The sequence below is a fragment of the Sclerotinia sclerotiorum genome, genomic scaffold (genome assembly GCF_000146945.2).
Source record: "Sclerotinia sclerotiorum 1980 UF-70 scaffold_24 genomic scaffold, whole genome shotgun sequence".
Classification (NCBI taxonomy): Eukaryota; Fungi; Ascomycota; class Leotiomycetes; order Helotiales; family Sclerotiniaceae; genus Sclerotinia; species Sclerotinia sclerotiorum.
Window position 1 is genome coordinate 512,502 of NW_001820812.1, and position 18,066 is coordinate 530,567.

At 41.8% G+C, this 18,066-nt stretch overlaps 8 protein-coding genes across 8 annotated transcripts; 3 read left to right on the top strand and 5 right to left on the bottom strand.

Moving 5' to 3' along the window:
* Positions 1–1,387: 1,387 nt before the first annotated feature.
* Positions 1,388–2,267, bottom strand: SS1G_13371 (hypothetical protein; the record flags this gene model as incomplete). The annotated part of the gene is made up of 5 exons (XM_001585804.1): positions 1,388–1,456; positions 1,507–1,573; positions 1,633–1,802; positions 1,856–2,077; positions 2,127–2,267. The coding sequence occupies 5 exons, from the start codon at positions 2,265–2,267 to the stop codon at positions 1,388–1,390; spliced, it is 669 nt and encodes a 222-aa protein (XP_001585854.1).
* Positions 2,268–4,090: 1,823 nt separating this feature from the next.
* SS1G_13372 (hypothetical protein) lies at positions 4,091–6,286 on the bottom strand (the record flags this gene model as incomplete). The annotated part of the gene is made up of 1 exon (XM_001585805.1): positions 4,091–6,286. The coding sequence occupies one exon, from the start codon at positions 6,284–6,286 to the stop codon at positions 4,091–4,093; it is 2,196 nt and encodes a 731-aa protein (XP_001585855.1).
* Positions 6,287–7,901: 1,615 nt separating this feature from the next.
* SS1G_13373 (hypothetical protein) lies at positions 7,902–8,909 on the top strand (the record flags this gene model as incomplete). Its single annotated transcript, XM_001585806.1, has 3 exons — positions 7,902–7,980; positions 8,249–8,591; positions 8,858–8,909. 3 exons carry the CDS (start codon positions 7,902–7,904, stop codon positions 8,907–8,909), a joined length of 474 nt encoding a protein of 157 aa, XP_001585856.1.
* Positions 8,910–9,330: 421 nt separating this feature from the next.
* SS1G_13374 (hypothetical protein) lies at positions 9,331–12,258 on the bottom strand (the record flags this gene model as incomplete). Its single annotated transcript, XM_001585807.1, has 2 exons — positions 9,331–11,444; positions 11,493–12,258. The coding sequence occupies 2 exons, from the start codon at positions 12,256–12,258 to the stop codon at positions 9,331–9,333; spliced, it is 2,880 nt and encodes a 959-aa protein (XP_001585857.1).
* A 676-nt stretch (positions 12,259–12,934) lies between these two features.
* Positions 12,935–13,291, top strand: SS1G_13375 (predicted protein; the record flags this gene model as incomplete). Its single annotated transcript, XM_001585808.1, has 1 exon — positions 12,935–13,291. The coding sequence occupies one exon, from the start codon at positions 12,935–12,937 to the stop codon at positions 13,289–13,291; it is 357 nt and encodes a 118-aa protein (XP_001585858.1).
* Positions 13,292–13,556: 265 nt separating this feature from the next.
* SS1G_13376 (hypothetical protein) lies at positions 13,557–15,269 on the bottom strand (the record flags this gene model as incomplete). The annotated part of the gene is made up of 2 exons (XM_001585809.1): positions 13,557–15,007; positions 15,116–15,269. 2 exons carry the CDS (start codon positions 15,267–15,269, stop codon positions 13,557–13,559), a joined length of 1,605 nt encoding a protein of 534 aa, XP_001585859.1.
* Positions 15,270–15,684: 415 nt separating this feature from the next.
* Positions 15,685–17,125, bottom strand: SS1G_13377 (hypothetical protein; the record flags this gene model as incomplete). Its single annotated transcript, XM_001585810.1, has 3 exons — positions 15,685–16,436; positions 16,567–16,599; positions 16,822–17,125. The coding sequence occupies 3 exons, from the start codon at positions 17,123–17,125 to the stop codon at positions 15,685–15,687; spliced, it is 1,089 nt and encodes a 362-aa protein (XP_001585860.1).
* A 505-nt stretch (positions 17,126–17,630) lies between these two features.
* On the top strand, positions 17,631–17,747 carry SS1G_13378 (hypothetical protein; the record flags this gene model as incomplete). The annotated part of the gene is made up of 1 exon (XM_001585811.1): positions 17,631–17,747. A coding segment is annotated over one exon (117 nt), but the record flags the coding sequence as incomplete, so codon positions are not given.
* Positions 17,748–18,066: the final 319 nt, after the last annotated feature.

Consider the following 18,066-nt stretch of genomic DNA (forward strand, 5'->3'; position numbering starts at 1 on the left):
TCAATAAAAATTATCAAAAATAAATATTAAATTCTTTTAAAATATTTAAATTATATGTTACAACGGTATTCACTTACGACTAAAACCCGTATCACATGACTAAACAAGGGGTCACGTGGTCCCACTCGTCCCACCGATTTAAATCGAGGGGAACGGTGGGAAGGCCTCCCACCGATCCCACTGATTTATATCGAGGGGAACGGTGTGTTACGAGGTTTGCCGTCTAGATCACGTGGAAGTGCTCTAGGCTCTCGAGGTGGTTTATAACTAGGTGTTACGTGACGAATTCAACAAAATTGTATGAGGAGAAGGGAGAGTGATCAAGAGCCAGTGATCTAGTGGACGAGGAGGACCACAATATTAACCACTAAGCCAACCGGCCCCAAATCTGTCGCGAAGGCAATCATGTAAACCCTGCCCTAGCCCCTTTAAATTGTATATAAATACCCTCCCTAGCTAGCTAGTACACTACTCGGAGGCATACTCCTCTGAGCGTCATTTGTCCAAATCTGGAATAGATGGCTAAGGTTATCACGCGCCAAGGCGCGTGGGCCTACGGCCTATGACGATAAACACAATCAATCAATCAAGGTGTTACGTGACGGTTGTTACCCCACTAGTGGCTCACGTGCACTAGCCCTGTATATAAAGACCTTCTTACTTAGAATCTTCTTAGTTCTTTAGTTTTAGATTCTAAGTAATTGAATGACTCCGTTTACGACTTTTCCATCACAGTGGTCCAAAAGTAGGATACTAGACTTAATCTATTCACCGTGGGTCAATGACTTAAGGGTGCTCAGCATTCATATTGATTACATTTGCGGCGAGAGAAACAAAGTATCGGATGCGTTATCTCATACGATATTCATGAGCCCTGATTGTGAGGTTACTCTAGAACTGGAATCAATCGATACCAGATTCAAGCACAGATTCAAGTACCGGTTCAAGTCCAGATCTAGGTTTACCCTTCTCATTCCTTTACCTTTTACACAATATTGCTTGATGAATGAATGAGTGAACTATCAAATAGACTGACAAGTTAAAAAAAGCATCATATGCGGATAGAAAGTGTTCCACATAATACGATTTCAATCTAGATACTCAGCATACTTGAGTCACTATGTTCATAAATAAAACTCCCCTCAATCAAGAATATTCAAATTCAAAGTAAACAACTCTATTTGCGGGTTTAACTGAACTAATTAAGCACTAAAATACAAAAAAGGAAAGCAAAACAAGGCCTCAAAAATAATGATACAATGATAACAAAAATCTGGCAACTAAACAATGGATTAGGTGGCCACCTAGCCCATGTTCGCTTGCCCTATTACTGATAACAAGACTGTTGTATTCTGAGTTCTTGTAAAAACTGTAGCTTTTTAACTCTTTATCTGCAAGTCAAATCTCCATTGCCTTTGTTGAAACTGCAACGGTTACCATTGTATCTGTAGGAAAGCTGGTTGTCTATTAGTATAATGGTTTCATTTGATAGGAATTATTTCTTACATTGATATATCCACCTTCCTTGTGAGTATAAAATGCATTGTTTCCAGTCATGAACAGACAGTCGTAACTATAATAGTAAGCTATCGAATTTTAAGGAATAGCTGTATAAGCATATAGGGTACTTACTCAGTGTTGAGGAGACCAAGAGAGAGCTTGGCAGATACTCTTCCATCTTGACCACTAGGATTTTGGAGATGGTAACCTTTGTTGTAACAAGCAACAGCAGGGAACTTGTTGTAATCTGGGTTTCTTTTCCACATCTCGAGAGTAGTCTTTTGAGTAAAGGCCTCACGTGTCTAGTAAGTAGATTAGTACCAGAGCAATTAAGGTATTTCTAAAAACCACTTACTTCGTTCCACTTCTTGAGATTCTTGAGGGTATCACCAGCAACTTCAACAGCAATCTTTGTCAAGATGCCAACACCTTTGATTGCGAGCGCTGTACCCATTATGACTAATGGTGCTATACGCTTTTGAAGTACTTGATCGGTCTCATTGTCCTCCTCACGCTTTTGGAGTGCTTGATCAGTCTCATTGTCCTCCTTGGGGAACAATACTCCATTGGTATCAAACTATCAAATCATTAGCATTTTATGTAAAGCTTTAGAAGGTGTTTCTAACTTGTCCACTGAAATGGGTCTCAATTGAGGGTGCAACGACTGCATTTGGATCCCCAACTGCAGCTGCAGGAGCTGGAGCTGGGAGAGCAGCTGCATTGGCGATAGCTGCGCAGGCAATGATGGTGGCAATGGAGAACTTCATTTTGATGAAAGTAAGTGATTGATTTTCTTAAAGAAAGTTTGATAGTTGGAATAAGTAAATGAGTGAATGGGGAATGATCGTATGATAGTTAAGTGAATGTGATGATGATGATAGAATGTATTGAAGGGGAAGATAGAGAGGTTTATATAGTCTTTTTCCATCATATAACTTCTATCCATTTCTGTGTGAACGAAGTGAATGACTTCAATTCAATTACTACTGTAATAAAGAACTAGGCGAACGCGAAAGAGACTAGCTCTTTTAGTAAGTCTATATAAGACTTACTACTTTCAATATGTAGCTAGCTCTTTAGACAGAATACAATTAGACATACAGGACCTACGTAATCCGTGGGTGCTACGTCTTCCGTATCCTTCTCGTACCAACAAATATCTTCTACAGCTTCTGCAGCATTATCGTCTTCTGCAATGTTTACAACTTCTTTCCCTCAACCTACCATCTCTCCTTCCATTTCATCTTTGACAACTTCTTTCATTCAACCATCCTCTACAACAACAGCATTACTGCTGTCTTCTACACTTTGCAAGCATATCAACCATACTAAAGAGGGCTTTGAAAACTACGAAAGAAGGGGATTTAGAATTACTGATGTTTGTCCCGTCTTACGTCTACATTGAACTGGGTACCTTGGACTGCAATATGCCAACAAACTATCTGATGTGGTATCCTATTGCACATCTTGTGCTTTTGAGAACTATAGTTTGTACAAAAGGGATTGGTTGGAATAGCTACTTTGAGCTATCGATACATATGTTCTAGGACTTAGATGGTGAAGTCTGTCATTTCCATCTGGAAGATTTGAATGACGAGCGATGGAAAATGAAAGTAGAGAGGGGTATATGTCCTTGTGTTATGTATAAGGGGGTTCCATTGAATTCATTCATCGTACATAGGAGGTTAGAGCTTTTTTGGCATGGTGTTACGAGGTTTGCCGTCTAGAATATAAACCTTCATGCTTCGTGGCTCGAGAGGAGCGAGCGGACTGAGCTTCAATCCTTCAGCTCTTCTTGATCGAGAGGCTTGAGAGGCCAATTGATTGATTGATTGATTGATTGATTAATTCATACTCGGTTCCAGCCTCTGAGTTAGCAGTGGCTATGCCGGAAAAGGCCTAGCTTTGGCGCAGTTGCCGAAATGCTCCTTACCAGTTTTATGTGGTAAGTCACACTTCACTTCATCACACATTTGTGACCATCAACCTCCTCTGCTAGGCGGTCTGGCTCTTATCTACGACTATATACATACTTGTTTACAAGAGTGCTTTGATCTAAACTTTGATGTGTGTTTGGTTCTTTGGTTGTTGCTTTAACAAACTATCACATATCATTATACCTTCAGTCTCCCCCCAATGATCTGCTTCTTCTATTGATTGATTGATTGATTAAATTAACGTCTACACTGAGTCTATGACTATCTAAGACGGCTAGGAGCTTTGTAGGCTTCTAACAATAGTAAATGGAGGGTGGCTGGCCTTATTCGACCGTAGCTAATACAGGTTGGGGAGATTGAAAGCCTCAATCTTCTAATGTTTGAATGGGGGAAGTGAAAACTAATACTAGGGAACCAAGCCCGCCTTACAGATACTCTCGTATTCAAGTAAGAGGAATAACAAATGAAATGTAATGAAATTTGACATTGGGGTGATTGCCCAAATTGACCAAGTTGACCAAATTGACCAAATTGACCAAAATGACCAAATTGACCAAATTGACTAAATTGACCAAATTGACCAAATTGACCAAATTGACCAAATTGACCAAATTGACTAAATTGACCAAATTGGCCATAATTGATCAATTCAATCACAATCTTTCGGTCCACCCCCCTTCTTCTCCGCCTTCTTCCTCTTCTTCTTCATGCATTCTATTGAGATGCCATGATCTGGTGGCTATTCTCGTCGCCTCGATAAATTCGAGGGTCTTGATGATTCCTGCTTTAGTATGAAGCAGATATTTCATGGTAGGTCGGACTGTGGGGTTATCCTTATTGAGGGTTTTCCTTGCCATTTTATATAAAGGACAACTGAGCAGAAGATGATCAGGAGATTCCTTTCCCCCACATCTACAATTGTCATTAGAGGAGATACCGAATCGTTTCAAATAAGATTTGAAGTATCCGTGTCCAATTTTGAGTTGGAACAGAGCACAGATTGTGCTTCTTTTGATGTTTCCTGGAACTCTGATTTTTGAGCTGATCTTCCAGGGGTAGTTTCTTGAATATGTTGACGATGGTTGATGAAAATTGTTAGTGTTAAGGATGGCTATCCAGTTCTCTGATTTCATTCTTTTTATATCCATTCCAATGGAGGCATAACTGGTTTCGTGAGATGAAGATGGTATTTTGGTCGCCTCTTTTGCAAGAGAATCAGCTAGCTCATTTCCTTGTACAGATGTATGTCCGGGGACCCAATTGAGAGAGATTTCGGCTCCTTTATTTTGAATAGCTTCCGCAGCTTTTATAGCTTTGATTTGGCATGATTGACCAGGTAAATCGGAGGGGGTTTTCAACCGGAATAATCCTGCTTGATTATCTGAGTATATCTTGAACTTGTTTCCTGGCTGGGCTATTGAATTTGCGTATTCGATCGCTTTAGTAACTCCTAGGAGTTCCCCATTATAGACAAGCTGATTCACACCTATATTGATAGTCTCTTGATGTGAAATTCGGCCATTTGGTAAGATAACCGCTATCCCGATCCCAATCCCTATTCCCTCTAAAGTGGATGAGGCATCGGTGTATATTGTAATGGTATTTTTGCATCTATATTTGAAAGCCAGATTGTGGATCATCGCAGCTTCTTCTTTTCCTAATTTGCTGATATTGACTTTATATGGAACTTCTTTCTTCCAAGGAGGAAAGTAGAAATGATGGATTCCTTCTAAAATGAGAGGATCGAAGTCTTTCTGGATTGAATTTTTGATCTTTTCGAGTTGAGTAGGTTTTAATTGCTTTCTTCGAGGGGTTGCAACTACATCTTGATTCTCCTTTTCTGTAGCCAGCTTTGTAGCTATTAAATTGACGGGATGAGAAGGGGAGATTTTCAATAATCTGAAGGCGTATTGTTTGATTCCAGCATTTAGCCTTACTTCTGGAGGGCACAATGCGGCTTCTATTTCCATTGGTTTTATTGGTGAGGTTTTGAATACTCCTAGGATTTTTCGAAGGGTGAGGTTTTGCAGGGATTGAAGGATTTTCTTGAATTGGTTTTGCCCTTTCCACCATAAAATTGAACCGTAGTCAGCTATGCTGGTGACACATGCCATATAAAGCTGTCTCATTGCCTTGGGACTAAGGCCTTTTTCAGAATTAGCAAGTCCAGCCATTCGGTAGAATGAGGTTTTAGCCTGGGTAGCTCGGATTGTGACATGTTGTTTGAAACTGAGGCCAGGGTCGAACCATATGCCTAGCCATCTGACTAGTGTTGAGGGTTGAATTATCTCCTCGTTCGGAAGCTTGATTGAGGCTGTCTTCGTATCTTTGGATGTAGAGAAGTGTATTAGTTCCGTCTTCGCTAGATCAAATTGAATAGCATTTTCTTTGCCCAGAGCATATATCTGTTTAGTTGCTCTTTCGAGGGAGATGATGTTCTTTTTCCAAGATGTTGAAAATGTTGTTAAAGCTATATCATCTATATATGAGAGATATTTGATCGAATTTGCTGAGAATAGATCTCGAATATAAATTAAGAAGAGGATTGGCGAAATAGGGCTGCCTTGGGGGATCCCGGTATTGATCGGCTTGAAGGTTTCAATTTGGCCATCGAATGAGAGCTTGAGTAGCCTTTCCTTCAAAAAAGATGAGATCCAGGCGATTAGGCTGGTTGGGAGGTTTAGATTCTTGCAGATATCTAATAATTTGTTCATAGATACATGATCAAAGGCGCCTTTAACATCCAGGAAGAGAGTTGAGGTTTTCTTCTTGGATCTTGAATTTCTTTCGATTTCGGTAGTGAGTAAGATTGCTGTATCGATGGCTGATTTCTTTTGTCTTCCACCCATTTGAGAGTAATGAAGTAATTGCGTAGTCTCCGCTAAGTAGCTAAGCCTTTGAGCCAGAATTCTTTCACTTATTTTGCCAAGGCAATTTAGTAGGGCGATAACTCTATAAGCTTTTGGGGCCGAGTAGTCTGGTTTTGACAGTGATAATATTATATTTGCAAATCTATGAGTCTTTTATAATATATCCAGTGAGACTACAAATATAAGTAAGAGTAACCAATTCTTACCATGCTTTCCCAGATACAAGATGTCAGTCTCAATATCCTTTGAGAAGGTTGCCCCCAGGCAAAAACAACCTTACTACACCTATTATCCTGTTTGCTCCCTAAGCTTACCCGATATCTCCATTGCCAGCTGCCTTGTACCTTATTGTAGACCGATACACGCATCCGTCCTCTCGAGCCGTATAGACAGTGTCATTATCGCTGCCATTATACGCTACGCCCCGCGGCTTGTGCACCGTTTCGCGTTACCTTGCCGGATCTCTCCTGCACAACAAGGCCGACTGTATCTTGCAAGCTTTGCTGTATCTTAACCTCTAGCCAAGCAACTAAAAATACAACATTTCCAGCTCACAAACCAAAGCATAGCCTACAAAGTCCATTCCCCCAATGTATAGTTTGTAATCGATAATGCGGAGGGTTGAGAACGTATTGGATATGTGTCTTATAAGGTAGCTTCTGCCAAAGCTCATCCGCTGCCGTGATGTCTACCAAATGCTTCGCAGAAGAGTGAATCTTGCTAAAAGCATCCCCCTCGTTCGAGAGTTCCTCTGCCGCCATGATACCGCTCTTGTACATTCGTAGAGCAAAGTGCCAAAAGCGTCCCTCCATCCCTAATTCACCCATACCTCCGTTGGCCTCAATAAGACTCTACCACAACCTTTATACATTCTCGATTACTCCCCTTAACCACCTATAAACTTCCAATCCGGTATACCCGCAGATTGTACGCATTGTTGGGTTGTGAAAATTCTGCACGCTAGCGCCCCAGAGGTGCCCTGTCAATCACCGGCACAACGCTTTCCTTCTCAGGCTCTGCTCCCACACAGATTCGTAAAGGCAGTCCGCTTTGAAATGCTCCTTAAAGCAATTCTCAGGCTCTGCATCCCACTGCAGATTCGTAAAGGTGGTTCCGCTTCGAAATCCGTCGTTGTTTCGTTGATTGTCGGGTAGTTTTCATCTCCGTTCGACTGATAGTCCTCTGTTCCGGGCCAAATTCACGATACCTTCACTCCCAGTACCGCTCCTTTTTAAAGCACGACCTTTTCCCAGCTTCAGCCTGATTCAATCTTGGCTCTGTAAGAAAAATTACAGGTTCGTAGGATGCACCACGTACAGGTGTTGAATCATCGCACCCCCCGTCAGACTACACTGGCAGAAAATAAAGTGTATTCCTTATTAGGCATTTTCGATATCTATATACTTCCTATCTATAGCGAGGGATTTATATGTGTATATAATCAGCTTCTAGACAAGTTCTACAAGATGCAGAAATGTATCCAAGACTTACGTCTTTCCGATCCGCATAACAACAAAAAGCGTATTGAAGAAATGAAAGGCGATATACTATAGGGCTCATACAATTGGATCTTGGAAAACTCCGATTTCCGACAATGGCGCAACGATCAGCAGAGCCGGCTACTTTGGATCAAGGGCAATCCTGGCAAGGGCAAGACGATGCTCCTTTGCGGAGTTATCAATGAACTAGAGAAGTCTGGGGCTAAGCCGGTTCTTTTATCTTACTTCTTTTGCCAGGCTACCGACTCCCGAATCAACTATGCTACAGCCGTCTTATAGAGTCTGATCTATTTGCTTGTTGATCAACAGCCGTCTTTCATTTCGCATTGTAAGGGTTAGAACCCATGTGGATGTTCGACTTCTATGCTGTTCTCCAAATTTCTAGAATCATCTACAGTCCTTTCTCTCTATTATATATATGGAGACACTTTCATGTACATAGTCCTCATGCACTTCTTAACAGATTTACCTGAACCTATGCCTTTGAGTTATTCGAGGTCTAGCCTCTCACATGTCCGAACAATATTTGAAAAGGATATTCCGTTTTGGATTAAGCAGAAGCCTATAGTAGAATCATATTGGAATGCGATGCTACAAACGCTTGAAGGCTATACAAGCTACGTTCACTTAGTCGCTTTTTCGCTTGATGGCAAGCAGGTCGTATCTGGATCTTGGGATAATACAGTACGGCTTTGGGATACAGCGACAGGGCAACAAATTCAGCCAACACTTGAAGGCCATACAAGAATCGTTTACTCAGTTGCTTTTTCGCCGATGTTAAGCAGGTCATATCTGATTTGGATAATCCAATATTGCTATATACTTTAGCCGTATCAGATGACTGGATTACTAGAAATAGTACAAATATTCTTTGGCTACCATCTGATTATCGCACAACAGTCACTACCATTCATCGTGATTCTGTTGTTTTAGCACAACCCTCTGGGAGAACTTTTTTTGAATTTCCATATAGATCAGAATTCATGTAATACAGGTTGCTCTGACAGTCGGTCATGTGATATTGTAGGATCTACAGTAGATTCTACTATAGCTGGCACAACATCGAAGGGCGCTACAACATCTATTCTATACCCTTTAGCTAGTTTGTTCAGTTTATGTATAATTCAATAGAAACCAGATAACGTCCATCCCTGCGTAGCGAGACACCTTGTGTGCCGAGATAGACTAACGAAATTGAATGACTTTTGAGATAAATATATTGCTACATTAAGAGAAATAGTGTGAAGAACATATTACAAAGTCTGAATATGAACATTTTTTAGTGTTGTTGGTTTCAAAGAGATAACTACTCTATTTATCTGATAATTAGGTAAAGTTATATTATTCTCTTTCTACTAAGGATCAATCTCTAGTTCATTTGTCTGCCATTCAAGTAATATTACACGGGAAGACAATGTATTAGGGTGATTAGTACCTATAATCCTAGTCAGTAATAATACACATTCTTCCATAAGCTTAAGGGCCTCTTTATCTCGGCCAAGTCCCTTCCATATGAGGGCAAGATTATTCATGCTGGTCAGCGTGTTTGGATGCTCCTGCCCTAACACCCTCAAACTCGTCTCCATCACTTGCACCTCCAAGTCTTCGGCCTCCTTCCAGCGTCCCTGATTCCGGTATGTCGAAGCCAAATTGGCCATGCTGGTCAGTGTATCTGGATGCTCCTGCCCTAACACCCTCAAACTCGTCTCCATCACTTGCACCTCCAAGTCTTCGGCCTCCTTCCAGCGTCCCTGATTCCAAAATGTCGAAGCCAAGTTGTCCATGCTGATCAGCGTGTTTGGATGCTCCTGCCCTAACACCCTCAAACTCGTCTCCATCACTTGCACCTCCAAGTCTTCGGCCTCCTTCCCAGCGTCCCTGATTCCGGTATGTCGAAGCCAAGTTGGCCATGCTGATCAGCGTGTTTGGATGCTCCTGCCCTAACACCCTCTTTCTCGTCTCCATCACTTGCACATCCAAGTCTTCGGCCTCCTTCCAGCGTCCCTGATTCCAAAATGTCGAAGCCAAGTTGGCCATGCTGGTCAGCGTGGAAGGATGCTCCTGCCCTAACACCCTCAAACTCGTCTCCATCACTTGCACCTCCAAGTCTTCGGCCTCCTTCCAGCGTCCCTGATTCCGGTATGTCGAAGCCAAGTTGGCCATGCTGGTCAGTGTGTCTGGATGCTCCTGCCCTAACACCCTCAAACTCGTCTCCATCACTTGCACCTCCAAGTCTTCGGCCTCCTTCCAGCGTCCCTGATTCCGGTATGTCGAAGCCAAGTTGGCCATGCTGGTCAGTGTGGAAGGATGCTCCTGTCCGAAAACACTCTTGTGCCTCTCCATTACTTCCACAAACGGTACCTCAGCCTCATTATATCGTCCATCACTAAGGAGACACGCCCCAAATCTCCGCGACAGAGCAATCCGGGTTTCCCCATCTTTGCCAGCTTCATCAGACATTAGCGCATAACATACGTGTGGCAAATACGTCCTCCATGTAGTTCTATTTTGGTGGTCATCGTCTGGGAATACTTCCTCTAATCGTATAATCGCCCTTTCGGTCCATTGGGTGATCAGATCATTTTGCTGAAGCCAATTTCTCGTTGCGAGATGCACTAGTCGGTGAAGATCAAGAGCTTGGTCTGCCACTCGCTCAATAATAAACGAGTAAGCGTCAAGTGTCCCAATTGCATCTATCTCCTTTTTTCGAGACCTTCCTGCCGGAAGAAGAGACTGGGGAATATCCTTGGGGTCTATACACGCCATAAACGATAGGTAGTCGGCTGCAAGGGGGTCCCGATACCGTATCTGTTCAAACGAGATGAGCCACGTTGTAGCCACGGGGTTTTTTATATTATTGTATCTCCCGTCGTCTTCAAACTCCTCGCTAAGGAGATCAATAACATCCTCTTCTTGCTCTGCAAGGAGGGATAGATAATCCGCGAACGCAATCCCATTCTCGTTAATATATGCTGCTGCCTGAACAATAGCAAGCGGAAGGTATGTGAGCTCTTTTAGTAGGGCCGTTGTATCTGGTCTATTGTTAACCAGATCTGGATCAACTAAACACTTCTGGAGCAGCTGTATCGCTACGTCTTCGCCCATCTCCGGTACCTCTACGATATTTTGGTGTGCAAGCTTAACGGCAGTCTTCCTGTCGCGCGTCGTGAAGACGATACATCCTTGCTCACTTCGTGGGAGGCAGTCGATTAGACGGCCAGATCCTGACCTAGATACGGTGATCCACATATTGACATCGTCAGCATTATCGAAAACTAAGAGCCACCGGCCTGCGCTTTCTTTGCTCAGGTAATTTTGCACGAGTTTCTTTGCATCGGCCTTATCCTCGTCCGAGCCGGGGATCTTGAGTTGGCGGGCAACTTCTCGATATGCTTGATGAAGACTTTCCGTATTGGTTGCGGGTATCCAGATCACTAAGCAATCCTTATATCTATCCCTTATTCGGTAGACAAGTTCAAGCAACAGCTGGGTCTTGCCTATTCCCCCGAGCCCTGTGATGGCAACTTTTGTCACTCGACCTCCTGTAAATAGTTTTGCTTCCACCTCGGTAAGCTGCGTTCCACGACCGGTAAAGTTGAGATTTCTGCCGAATGGGACAATAAATGAAGCGGTATTATCTATAGAATAGCGTTTAGTATAGTCAAATCAGGTTAGATCTGCCGTACCTTTAAGATCTTTCGGCTCGCTCTCGTTAGTGGAGAACCACTTGACGGTCATTTCGAGCCTTTTCAGTGCGACCTCCTTTCCCTCGCCATAGATTGGTGGCATAGACACCTCGCAGAGGCCTAACAGGCAGTAAACCAGGTCTTCTTCTTCGGTTGTCTGGCGTTGTGCTACCCATCTTTTCCGCTCAGCGATACTAAAATCAGAGAAAGGATCCCCTCGCAGAGCCTGAAATGGAATTCGGGTAATCTCATAAATTGGTTTTTCGAGTGACCTTTTGTCACCAAGTAGCTTGCGCTCTTGAGAGAAGAATTCGACTTCCGCTGGAGCAATAAGTTCTTGAAGTGTCCAGCCTCTAGTAAACCATCTACTACTCCGAAAGGCTACTTCCCACGTGCTCTGGTTTGCTTGGACATATACGTCATCGCCAGGGGTCGATACATCCGTGAGATATACATAGCATTTCTTCGCATTTCGATACCAGCGGAACATAGAATTAATAGCCTTCGAAAGCTCAGTAAGATTCGACTTGTCAATACAACAAGTGTCCACCCAGAAATATCGAAGGCCATCTTTAGCCGCTTGTTCTCCACAAAACTTGATCTTTTTGTAGCCAGACTTGCTTTTCCCAGTACCACTTATTAGATCTTTATATGTGACCTCTTGATCTGTCCAAGTATGTGAAAGGATTGCGTAGGGAAGGGTATCATGGGTGGCAACATGGATCAGGCTGAATTCGCCCGGGCTTTTCATCTCTAAAAGACGCATAATTGCGAACGGCTAGGGATTTCGCGTGTCTAAGGAAGTTGACGTGAGATCAAAATCACAATTTTAGACCAGAATGGAGTGTAGGATAAGATTATCCAATGTCGAGAAATCACAATTCTATACCAGGATGAAGTGTAGGATGAAATTATTGAACGTAGAGTAGCCCTTCGCGCGGTGGGGATGCCTGTAGCATGTGATGCATTTCGTGGCGCAGCGTAACTGGAGCCTGCCTTCGAGTTGTGGCTTAAGCAATCCGTAATCACAATGCCACAATTTAGACGTCGAGATTCAGTACAGCAAATGATTATTAGAGTGCATAATTTAGAGTATATAAAAATTTGATTACAGTAACGAATAAATCATAACAATATTAACTGGAAGGATGTTTTGAGCTATACTGGTTGAGGAAGAATGCACTTTAGTAATCTGGTGATGTTTATTTTTAGAACTGCTTACTAAGCAATATTTAACTTGTGACGACGCCGTGTAAGCGACCCACAAGCTATGAGTACACGTGACTAGAACATGATCTATTTTGTGTATTTAAGCACTTAAGGCACAAAAAGCGAGAACCAAATTTTTGAAATCAAGCTATCCAAACCACATTCAGCAGCCCTCCTTTAGGCCAGTTGATCACCCTAAGCTTGCACGCATTGCCCAGTGTAGTACAAGCGCTATGGGGACACCGTGGCCTCAAGCGGCAGCATGGCCCCACGACACCTACGAGCACGCCACCTTCTTCAGCGATTACCTCAGGAAAGCACTCGTCTGTATTGAAACCGCAGAAGATCAGCCTGTACCCAAGCCACTAGTTAAGACTATGATTGCAGCCATGAGCGTCCTTATCACCAAGTTTCAAAATACTCCAAACGTTAATACAGTTATGCAAGCCATCGCGAACGTACAGAATGACCTTAGAATGACTACAGAGACAATCAAAACCACAGCAATAACAGTTCAGCATACAGCAGAAATGCATCAACAGATAGCGATGATGTTGGGTTTCTTAAGACCAGAAAGAGTATCAGATTGAATTGATTTATTCTCTAGCTAAGCAGTTAAGCTGCGAGCATATATTCAAAAAAATGAAGGAATAGGTTGGGTATTCGGCCTTCGGAATTAAAGTGCTTTGAAATCAAAATATTGAAAGCAAACAAACAGTATACCAAAAAGGAAAGAATGAATTAAAAGTTGAGTTTTGTTTGCTCCTTATATGCATAACGTAAGTCATGGCGTAATGCGTCTAATGGCGTAATGCGTCTAATTGCGGGGAACCACTCTATTAAAATCTCAATTACTCAACAATCAACTATAATACAATCTCCAATATCACTTTCAGATTCATCTTCAACTTCTTCTCCAATATCCTCTTCAGTTTCAGTCTCATATTCAATTACTTTCCCTTTCCCTTTTCCTTTTTTCATTGTCTGTACTTTAGTAGCTTTTTCGGCTTCCACTACTGCATCACATAATTCTTGCGTAGAAATATGAAAATGACCCTTCAAAACTAGTCTCTTTCCTTTCTTACGTATCGTACGTTTCTTCATAATAGCTCGTAAATTATTCGCATCGTGTTGGTGAACAATACTTTGAGCTCGAAGTTGCTCACTCCCAATCGTCAATTTTCGAATGTATTGACGAACCAGGGTTGAAAGAGTTGTATCATTTTCAATTGTTGAATTTAAAAGGTTATTTGCTGTTTGTAAGATTGCTACATCCGGGGGTGAGCTATTGATGAAGACTTGATTAAAAATATCAAATTGGGTTGGTTCTTTGGATATTTCGGCTTCGGGGGTAAACTCTCGACCCAGTGTACGGAACACTCTCTGTGGATTAAATGGATGTAACCCAGCTCCCCGCCATGCCGATTCGATATTTTGATGATGGCATACATCGGCTCGAGCTTTAATATATGCCTCCATCCATTCAATCTTTTGTATTCGTACAAGTTGAGCTTGATTCAAATCAGAAAGTGCTGCGGTGAGCCGTTTTTTCAATGGACCGAAAACCGCAACATCAAGTGGCTGAAGCAAATGCGAGGTATGAGGAGGAAGTATAAGAAGTACAATTCGATTTTGAAGGCAGTGAGCTATAAAGCTTCCACTAATATGAGAATCGTGGCCATCGCAGATGAGAAGCCGATATTTGCCATCTGCTTTTGCACGAGTTGCAGGTTCGAAAACGCGTTTTAGCCATTCTAATCCATGAAGATTGCTTGTCCAGCCCTTTGTATTTGCTGAAAAGAACCAGCTACCAAGAACTTCCTTCGGAATCCAATTTTGAAGGACGTTTTTACCTTTAAAAATCCCGAGTGGTGGAAGAATGGATCCATCCGCACAAATACACTCTACCATTGAAATCCACTCTTGACGGCCTGGATGTGCTTGATGTTTTGTACGAAGTGTAGAATCGATAATAATTCGGGTTGATTCCATTGTCCCAATTGAATGTCCAGATTCATCCATATTGTATTCGTCTTTCTTCTCAATTCCATAATCCTGAATCGCTTTTTGATACGCGTCAAACCAAGTACTACATGTTTCCCTGGTTGCACCATCCATTCTTACAGATTCAATTCGACGGCCAATAACAACTGTAAGATGAGGATGTCGTTTGATAAATCGTGGAACCCATTCATGACCAAGAAGGTGTTGTGGTAGGAGTTCAAGGGAGTCAAATGAGGGGCAATCCAAATTATAAGTCCGTTTTGAACGTAACTCCTCAGCCAATTCTTTTAACAACTGATGGCCTGGTGAATAGCCGCTAATTGTCAATTGCTTTATCCACTTAAGAAGTACATTCTCTTATACAGCAGAAAGTTTCTGTTGCGATTGACGTGCTTCAGAACGCGATGAACCCCCTTTGACGCGTCGCGTCACAGTATCTTTAGAAAGCCCCAGTTCTTTTGCAGCTTCATATGAAGACTTATACTTTCCATTTTGAACTCCTAATACTGCTTCAGCAAGTCGAGATTCCATTTCCTGCACTTTTAAACTTTTTCGACGGACCATTGTTGAATTGTTGCTTTTTTGATGGGGTGGTCCCCCACAATTAGACGCATTACGCCATTAGACGCATTACGCCATGACTTACGTTATATGCATATGCTGCCAAGATCCCAGGAGGTCAACATAGACTCAGTGTAGACGTTAATTTAATCAATCAATCAATCAATTAGAAGATTGAGGCTTTCAATCCCCCCAACCTGTATTAGCTACGGTCGATTGATTGATTGATTGATTGATTGATTTTATTAACGTCCATCTTCAGTCCAAGACTATATAGGACGGCTAGGCCCTAAGGGCCTAACGGGTAACTTTTTAATTTACAATATTGGATATGATCTAATTGGGGAAGTGAAAACAAATGCTGGGGAACAGTGCCCGCTCATTATACGCATTGCATATAATAAAAAGATTTTGAAAATCAAGAAATTGTGAGGAGGTCAAACCCCTCTCTTATTTCCTCAACTGCTTCTTCTTCATTCTCTTCTCCTCTCTCCTCTTCCACTACTACTCCTTCCTCTATTACTTCTTGTTCAAGAGTCCTTGCTAGATGCCATGCCCTTGTAGCGATTTTAGTGATATTGATAAATTTGATAGCTAATTCGATACCTATTTTTGTATGCAATAGGAATTGTATAGTGTTTTTGGATAATGGTATCTTCTTAAAGATCTCTTTTCTTTTTGTTTTATATATAGGACAGCTAATAAGGAGGTGTTGTGGTGCCTCAATATTACTGCATATACATTTGTTATTGGTGAGTTTGAAACGATGTAAGTAGGATTTGATATATCCGTGACCTAATTTGAGTTGAAAGAATGCGCTAGCAGTATTTCGAGTAGTTCCGCTTGGTAGCTTGATTTTGGAACCTATTTTCCATGGAAATAGCTTCGAGTAAGTTGATGGGGATTGGTTTGATCTGAGTTCGTATTGTTTGAGAGTATCAAGCCATTGATCTGAGGCATATTCTTTGACAGTCATACCTAGTAGTCCAAAGCTTGTTTCGTTCGAGGTAGGTTGTATTGTGGTTGCTTCCTTGGCTAGCTTATCTGCTAGCTCATTTCCTTCAACTGAGGTATGACCAGGAACCCAATTTAAGGAGATTTCGGCTCCTTTTGCTCTGATAACTTCTGCTGCTTTGATCGCTCTTATCTGATTGGCTTGTCCTGGGTGATCTGAAGGAGTTTTTAAGCGGTATAAACCAGCTTGATTATCTGAGTAGATTTTGAACTTTTGACCAGTATAAGCGATTGAGCTAGCGTATTCAATAGCTCTTGTAACTCCAAAAAGCTCTCCATTATATACCAATAGCTACGGTCGAATAAGGCCAGCTACCCCCTATGTAGTATTGTTAGAAGCCTACAAAGCTCCTAGCCGTCTTAGATAGTCATAGACTCAGTGTAGATGTTAATTTAATCAATCAATCAATGAGTATATAAATAATAATTCTTTAATAAAGAGAAAATCTATTATAACGTAATGTATGGGGAACTCGGACATATGGGGAACTCGGACACTTTTTCAATTATTCTACACGCGATCTTGTTCTACGAGCCACACAATCCTCCAATTCCAATTCTGAATCATTTGAACTATTCTCTAGCTCTTCTTCTTCAATCTCTTCTTCTGATTCTTCAATTGGGCGCTTGCGTGGTCGTCCTCGTGGCTTTTTCTCCTTAGGTTTTTCCTTCGCCTCATGTACTATTTTCAGTATTTCCTTAGTACTAAAGACAAATTGACCTTGTAATTTGACTCTTTTGCCTTTAGTTCTCTTTTTTCGAGTCTCAATTACTTCCTGAGCATCAGCGAGCTGTTTCCGAAGTAAGGCTATCTCAGCATTTTGAGATTCTACAAGCCTAGTCATTCTCTTGATATATCGATGAGTTGGTGATGCAGGAGAACCATTGCTTGCTAGAGCTGTATTAAAGATCTGATTTGCTTGTATTAGTTCTGTTCTATCTGGAGGAGAACTTCTGAGTACAGATAAGTCTAGGTCTTGATTGGGGGTTCTCATTTGTGGAGTAGAAGGTTGTTGGGAGGAGTTAAATGGTAATGTATCGAGTACTTTTCGTGGGGCAAAAGGTACTAAACTAGCTCCTCTTCAGCCAGCTTTAATATTAGAAGAATTCAATGCTTTTTTTCTAATATTTTGAAAGAGTTCTACCCATTTAGCTCTTTGAATTCGCTTTACACCAGTTCGAGAATATCGATCGATCTTCAAAGCATGATATCGTTTCATTGGCCTATACACTACAATATCAAGTGACTGAAACAAATAAGAGCAATAAGGAGGTAATATAAGTAAATCGATATCCTTCTCTATACAGAAAGCAATAAAGCTGTCTGTAATATGATTTGAATAGTCATCCATGATCAAAAGTCGAGGTCGGTCATCTGACATTTCCTTGGATTCTGGTTCGAAAACCCTTTTTAGCTATTCTTGTTGGTACGAGAAGGATACGGAAGACGTAGCACCCACGGATTACGTAGGTCCTGTATGTCTAATGTAACGATACTGTACCGGAGGCAGCGGCTGCCTGAGGTTTCGTCTGATTGGTAGTTGTGGGTTAAGGCTTTATCACTAGTCTTCACTTGGAAGTGAAGTCGTTACTAGATCAAGTAGAATGTAGGTAAACTAATTGATAACTAAGTTGAGCACGAAGCTCCTAAACTATGAAACTACTCTGACTATATACTGAACAATAAAGGGGGCCCCTAGGAGCTTTCTGGCTCCTCAAGACTCCTTATCACGCGATTTCTGATGGTGCGTGCGCATACGATCTTCAGGTGACCAAGATCACATAC